The sequence below is a fragment of the Pinus tabuliformis genome, chromosome 9, assembly GCF_031772625.1.
Source record: "Pinus tabuliformis cultivar Carrire ecotype Pingquan chromosome 9, CPIR1, whole genome shotgun sequence".
In the NCBI taxonomy this organism is placed as follows: domain Eukaryota; kingdom Viridiplantae; phylum Streptophyta; class Pinopsida; order Pinales; family Pinaceae; genus Pinus; species Pinus tabuliformis.
In genome coordinates this window covers 230,371,597-230,379,362 of record NC_142307.1, presented here as the reverse complement: position 1 = coordinate 230,379,362, position 7,766 = coordinate 230,371,597, and the positions used below count along the sequence as shown (strand labels likewise).

General features: G+C 45.5%; 1 protein-coding gene across 1 annotated transcript; it reads left to right on the top strand.

Moving 5' to 3' along the window:
• Positions 1 to 5,136: 5,136 nt before the first annotated feature.
• Positions 5,137 to 6,582, top strand: LOC149148025 (uncharacterized). Its single transcript, XM_089442048.1, has one exon. It carries the CDS (start codon positions 5,137 to 5,139, stop codon positions 6,580 to 6,582), a length of 1,446 nt encoding a protein of 481 aa, XP_089298174.1.
• Positions 6,583 to 7,766: the final 1,184 nt, after the last annotated feature.

Below are 7,766 nucleotides of genomic sequence, written 5' to 3'. Positions count from 1 at the left end.
TCTCCTAAATCAGTAGAAGACTGGACTCAAAGAAACTGGAATCCACTGATCAAAGAGGGCGTCAAAAGCTACTTTGTAGGAAAAGGATTCTTTGTCTTTGTGTTCGAAAGCTCGGAAGACAGAAGCTTAATATTCAGGAATGGCCCATACTTCATGGGACCGCAGGGATTGTATTTGAATAAATGGTCCCCGGACTTTGACCCTTCCCAGGATGTCCCTTCTGCTGTTCCGGTCTGGGTGAGACTCCCCCATCTGCCTCTCCACTGCTGGAACCAAAAATCCCTTGAGAACATCGGAAATGCGCTGGGTAAATACATAGACAAAGCCGCAAGAAAAGATCAGTACTCATGTGCTCGCATATGCGTTGAAGTTGACCTAGAGGAGGGGTTACCGGAAGCAATCAAGCTCACAGTAGCCAGATGGACGCACATCCAGGAACTGGACTACGAACAGCTACCCTTCAAATGTAGACACTGTCATGAGCACGGACACTTCGCCAAGCACTGCAAGAAAAGGGTCGAAGAGCAACCAGACAAACAAAATGGGGAACAATGGACTCTAGTTCAGAAAACAACACACCCAAAAAAAGGTGCCGGCAAAGGAAACACAACAGGGATTCCAAGCAGTTCTAAGCCCATCCAGGAAGATGAAGCAAACGCAAAAGGGACAACAAGCACTCAGACCAACCCTGCAGCTACAGAGCAGGAAAATCTGGGGCAGGTAGAAAGCACCCCACCAAGCAAAGAAGGAGAGAAAGCAAAGCAGACCGAAGTCACCCAAGGCAGCCCATCCAATCCCTCTTATGCAGAAGTTACAAGGAAAAAAGCAACAGAAAGCTCAGGATCATCGAAGGATGAAACCTATGAGCGCCCCTCTAAAAGAGTTGGAAGGAAATCCCGCAAAGAAATGAGAGAAGAAGAGGCCGAAAGACTCAAAACCCAAGGAAGTCAGGCCACAATAGAAATGTCCATCGGACGAAATACTAGACCGAGACCTTCCAAGGGAGGTCCCATCCCTCCTCTCAGTAAATAATGAAGCTCGTCTCTTGGAATTGCAGAGGATTGGGGAACCCCTCTAAACTAGAAGCAGTCAAAGACCTATTAAAAACAGAACCCTCAGACATCCTCATGCTCCAAGAGACCAAGATTGAAGGGCAAGCCCTTCTAGATATCAGTAAGTCAAAGTGGAATAAAAATACAGGTAAGGCAGTCAGCGCCAGGGGCACTTCTGGAGGATTGGCTACTCTTTGGTCAGAGAGCACCTTCCAGCTTCACAACTTTAAAGAAACACAACACTGGATCTACACAGAACTCATGCATAAAGCTAGTAAGTTGAACATTTCCCTTTTCAATCTGTATGTCCCTGTAAACTACTCTGAAAAAAGAGAATGTTGGAATTCGCTTTCACTTTTTCTTGAGCAGCACTCCCCAAGTAACATTATCATAGCAGGAGACCTTAACATAGTATTGAAACCAAAAGAGAAGGGTGGCTCCTGCACCAGAGGCTCCATGTTGGCCTTTGTTCTTATTGATAAATGGAGTTCTCTTTTCAACACTATCCCTTCTCAGATCTCTATCCAGTCCGTGGTCTTGTATCATTTTTCCCTTCTTAGATCTCTATCCCGGACCTCTTTGCTTCATGGAGTGCCTGCTACCCTCATCGCATCCCTCATAAGTCTTTCTGGCGCAAAGTATGGACAACGCTCCCCAAATTTGTTTGCTGGCAACTTTGGCTGGCACGTAATCAATAGATTTTCAAAGATATACAACATTCTCCGATTCAAGTTGCTGTAAAAGCTAAGTCTCTGCTCTTGGAAGCGGCCCAGCAGCAGTATCACAAAGAAGACCCTCTGCTCACGCCGGAAGAAAAGAGGTGGCTGGCCCTAGAGCCACATCCCCGAAAGTACCTTCTGCCCCCTCAGAAAGCTAATCCGGACTGGCGAAAAAGAGAGCCAGATGACATCTTCCAAAATTGGTGGAGGGCCCAAAAATTAACTACTATATTCTTCGATGGGGCGTCCAAAGGGAACCCCGGAGCAGCAGGCGCTGGTGGGGTCATCTACTCCACGGATGGGTCTTCTAGAGATACATTTGCATGGGGCCTAGGCCTGAAAACGAACAATCAAGCTGAGATCCTTGGGCTGCTCAAAGCCTGTCTTATTGCCAGAGAGAAAGGTGCTAAAGATCTCCAAGTCTTCGGAGATTCAGAAATTTTAATAAAAAATTTAATCAAGGGGGAACTCTTCAACAACGCTGGTCTCAACAAAATTTTGGGCAGATTGAAGAGAGTCTTACAAGACTTCGACTCACACAAGTTCTATCATATCCTCAGAACCTCCAACAGTGAAGCAGATCGGATGGCGAACATCGGATGCACTCTCATGAAAGGGAGTTTAATTGTAAACGGGGAAAGATCCTTCCAAAAGCTGTGAAATTGTTGTATCTCAAAGGCAGTAAAAAAGGATAACATCCATGTAATAGGGGTCGCTACGGCAAAGACCCATTTTTCTTTTTGCAATATATAAAAACCACAACCGTTGCAGTTAAAAAAAAAATTGACCCTTACTTGCTTGACTGGGAAACCCCCACTAAAAGGCTCTTCCACCCTCTGAGAGTTTCCATACCTTATCCCATCTTCCTCAAAATCAGCCAAGCTAACCCTAAAAAACTGAGGCTCAAAACCAAACCTTTCAACCTCTACCCTTACCAGCTTGACTACGAAAGGCCCGCTAAAAGCCTCTCCCACCCTATGTGAGTTGCCAAACCCTAACCCACCTGCAACTAGAAAAACCCCCAAAAAATGAGGCTCAAAATCGGTCCTTCCCAACAATACCCCTACCTGCTCAACTTCAATGAAATACCCTTCGAAGCAACTTTCAACTAGAGCATCCAAGGGGAAACAATGGGTTAGGTCTGCACTCAAATTTGAACGAGGACTTGAAACCCTAGTGAGGACAACTCCTTTAGCACTGAAAACAACTCATAATTCACATCTGTTGACATCACCATTGAAGAGGGAGGAAAACCTCCCAATACTTTTGTTACCATTTCCAAAGTTGGTAGGGAGGAAAAAATCCCCTGGTCTGGTGTGCTAGGTGTCACCCTAGTCTCCAAATCAAGAACTTGAGGTGGCATCTCAGTCCAGATGGAGACATTCTCATATGGGTTGGTGGAATAATCCGCCTCATCCTCCATTTCATCATTCCTCCACATATGTTATAACCCTAGACCATTAGGAACATCTAAGGAGTCTAAAAAAACAAAAAAACATTAATAAAATGCTTACTAATATAAAAGTAAAATAAGCGTTAATTAGGTGTAGCTCGAGTGACTGAGAGGAAAGTTCTTGTCTTCCTTGGCTTGGCTTCAAATCCCATTTTGTGTTATTCTTTCTCTCTTCATGAGCCACTTGTTGATTGTTGACTTGGCTCAAACCTTGAAGAATTTAGCACCTAGGTGAAAATGTGAAGATGGGTTACACTTTTTGCCCTTTTTTGAGAAGTTGAATTATATTTTTCATATTAGAATTTTGTTTTGCAGTAACAACAAAACTTGTCGAGGGGCTTTAACTACTTGTAACACCATAGGTTCACCGATTTTTGGCGTTGGTCTGATCGGATCGCCACTGCATCTGATCCCTGTGACTGAGGCCGTCGCCTCGGCCCTGAGGCCGTTTCGGAGGGCTTAGCCTTCTTCCGCAAGGCGCTTTTCCTACGAGGTGTTAGACTTCCTTAGCGGTGGTTCGGCCCTTGCTCTTCTGACCGTTTTCCTGGGGCTTCTTCTGAGCAGATCTGAGGGCTATGACCGCTGGACTTGGGTGAGCTCGATTCGATCGAGCTAAGGCTGCTTCAATGGAGTCTTCTTCGCCCCCCCTCTCTCAAGCCGAGGCTTTTGTCAATCTGCTGAACTCTCTTCCAAAAAAGAAAACGACCGAGGCTGCGAAATTTGTAAAACGCTTGGATGACATCCCTGAGATCTCGCTTCCCCCCGAGAAACCGATTCAGGTCACCCTTTCTTTAGCGGAGCGTGCTTTGGTTGGACAGTTCACTGGGCTCTGGCCCTCCCCCAAAACTACGGAGAGCTGGGTCGCAAGGAACTGGGCGCCGCTCATTAAAAGCAGAGTCACTTCGTATTTTCTGGGGAAGGGTTTCTTCCTGTTTGAATTTGCTGAAAAAGAAGATAAGGAGTTGATATTCCGCAATGGCCCCTATTTCATGGGCCCTCAGGGGCTGTATCTTAACAAGTGGACGCTTGATTTTGATCCAGCAGTTGACGTCCCCTCAGCTGTCCCTGTGTGGGTTCGTTTGCCCAACCTGCCAATGCATTGCTGGAACTGGGAATCCCTCAAGCACATCGGAAATACCTTAGGTAAATTCATTGATCGAGTCAACAACAAAGATCAATTCGATTGTGCTAGAATCTGTGTTGAAGTTGACCTCGAGGTCGATCTACCTGAGGCAATAAAGATTAGGGTCGGAAGCTGGACGCATATTCAAAAGCTGGATTATGAGTAGCTTCTGTTCAAGTGCAGGAAGTGCCATGTCTATGGCCATTTTGCTAGAGGCTGTCCAAAAAATAGTGAAGCAGAGAAAGGCAAGGAGGAAGGATGGACGCAGGTTAAAAGAACCAAAAACAAAGCCCCAAGAACTGGCAATAACAATGGCAAAGCTCCCCAGACAGGCTCTGGGCTTCAAACACCTCACATGGAAGAACAAGGAAATAAATTTACCCAGTTAAGCTCAGCAATAGAGGATTCTCAAGGAATAGAGATGCAGAATGAAGGATCGCCCCACAAAGAGCCCCCCTCGGAACCAAAGAAAGTCGAAAGCAATGCAGACAGAATGGAAGAGATACCCACAGAAGAGGCTGAGGAAGTGCAAAGCTCGGAGGACTCAGAAGAAGAAGGTGAAATAGCAGGTTCGCAATCCTCGGCCAGAAGATCATTGAGAGGCCAAAAATCTGCCCGCGAAAAAAGAGAGCAGGAGACTTATAAAGACAAATTACAAGGAAGCTAGCCTACCCTCGAGAAACTCTTGGCTAAAACACCGAAGATGACCAGAAATCAGCTCCAGAGCTCTAAAGGAGCTCCCCACTCCAAAAGCAAGTGATGAAGATCGTCTCCTGGAATTGTAGGGGTATGGGGAGCAAAATAAAAGAAGAAGCCATCAAAAGTCTGATAAGATCCGATTCTCCTGACATACTCCTCATCCAGGAGACTAAAATGGAGGATAAGGCCTTCCTCCATATCGGCAAAAATCTATGGAAGAGAAGTGAAGGACAAGCTGTCTCAGCCCGGGGTGCCTCAGGAGGCCTGGGCACCCTCTGGAACGCAAACAAATTCTCAAAGGTTAAAGAGGTCGCCAACTCACATTGGCTGTTCACAAAGCTGAAACATGTTGACTCAGATGAGACCCTCTGTCTCTTTAACGTGTATGCTCCAGTTAGCGCAGGAGAGAAAAAGATCTGCTGGGATTCCATTAGAGGATTGGCAGATTTTGAAGATTTAGCAAACATCATCATTGCCGGGGATCTAAATCTCACATTAACTTTGGCTGAAAAACGTGGAGGAAGCATAGTAAGGGATCCGGCGCGAGAATGGGTGGAGGACCTGCTTCAGGATTGGGATATGATCGACATCAAACCTTCGTCGGGCAAGTACACCTGGTCCAACAGAAGACTCGGTCCGGGTCACATTGCTGCAAGGTTAGACAGATTTCTTGTTCAAAGTACTTTCCTTCTTCTTGGTTTAGAATCTAGAATGCATATTCTCCCTTGTAGTGTATCTGATCACAGACCCATCAAACTTGATCTTTTGGCCCATATGGATCAAGGCCCTATCCCTTTTAAATTCAGTCCCCTTTGGGTCAAGGAACAGTCCTTTATGCAATTAGTAAAAGACACTTGGAAGCAACCTGTCAACGGCTCTGCCTTCTTTGTTTGGGAAGAAAAGCTCAGGAGAGTGAAAGCTGCATTGAAAACTTGGGTAAAATCCCTTCCTAACCCAGCAGTGGAAAGGAAAAAGATACAAGAATGCCTCGAGAATCACCACCTGAACTCGGAAAATGAAGTGATCACAAAAGAAGTTCTTGACAAGGAGGCGGAACTTCAGCAAAAGCTACTCAAAGCAAGCTCGGCCGAGGAAGAGTATTGGAGGGTCAAATCTCGTAGGCTTTGGCTCAAGGCAGGAGATAGGAACTCTGCCTTCTTTCACAAGCAAGCCCAAGCTCGGAAAAACTTCAATTCCATCTCCGAAATCAAGGAAGAGAACATCAATCACAGAGATATACAAAGCATAAAAAACGCTGCCTTCCTCCATTTCAAAAATCTGTATAGTGAAAAAGAGGGCCTGGGGCAGACTTCAACTTTAGTAAATGAGGTTCCCACTCTGATTTCGGCCAGAAAGAATCAGTCTTTGGAAGCAGAAGTCACTAATGATGAAATCAAAACTGCTCTCTTTGCCATGGAGCCTGATAAGGCCCCGGCCCAGATGGCTTCACTGCCAGATTCTTGCAGAATTGTTGGCAGATTGTGGAAAAAGATTTATGCAGAATGGTCCGGAAATCTCAAGCTTGTCAGAAAATAGGGGGAAGCACCAACTCGGCTTTCTTGGCCCTTATCCCTAAGGAAAAAGGAGCCAACACCTTCTCCAGATTTCGCCCTATCTCCCTTTGCAACATAGGTTACAAACTGATAACAAAAGTGATTGCCAACAGACTGAAAACTATTCTTCCTTTCATTATTCCAGAGAATCAGGGAGGTTTTATTCAGGGAAGACAGATAGTGGATAATTTTATCCTGGTCCAAGAGGCGATTCACTCAAGCTTGACCCGGAAAGAGAAAGGAATGGTTGTCAAATTAGACCTTGAAAGCGCCTTTGATAGGGTGAGACACAGATTTCTGTTGGATGTCTTGCACAAATTTGGGTTTGGCCCCAAATTCATCAACTGGATCAAGGCATGTATCAGTGAGCCATGGATCGCCCCTTTGGTGAATGGGAGGGCCACTGACTTTTTCAAAGCCTCTAGAGGGCTGAGGCAAGGGTGTCCTCTATCCCCCTTGCTCTTTGTCCTCCAAGCTTCTGTCCTCAGTTTCCTCTTGAATAAAAAGCAGTCAGACCAAGAAATAATGGGACTAAACATCGCAAGAGGTGTCAAAAGCATAAACCATGCACTGTTCGCGGATGACTCTCTCCTGCTGGGTGCTGCCTCCTTGCCCTTGGCTAAAAGATTTAAAGAAGTGGTGGATGCCTATTGTGAAGACTCAGGAAGTAGCCTCAATAAAGGCAAATGTCATATCTTCTGCTGGAATGCAACGATCAGAACGATTCAAGCCATTTCTAACTGTTTTGGTTTTGCAGCCTCCTCTACTTGGTCATCCTTCAAGTATCTGGGGCTCCCTGTCTTCCAAAAAAGAGCCCTCAGCAGAGATTGGCTGCCTCTGTTGGAAAAATTCAAGTCTAAAATTTGATCCTGGGGATTCAACTGGCTCAACCTAGCAGGTAAGACAGTGCTAATAAAAGTTGTTTTGAATAGCCTTCCCATTTATCAGGCTGCAGTTATGATGGCTCCTATTGGCATCACGAGGAAAATGGAGGAGTACATAAGAAACTTTTTTTGGAAAGGTGGCAAAGCAAATGAGAAGAGAATTCCATTAATAAGCTGGGACACAATCTCCTTGCCCAGAATGGAAGGCGGACTGCACTTTAAGAATATCAGCAAACAAAATATCGCATTGGGTGCAAAACTGTTATGGAGGATAATTGCTCCA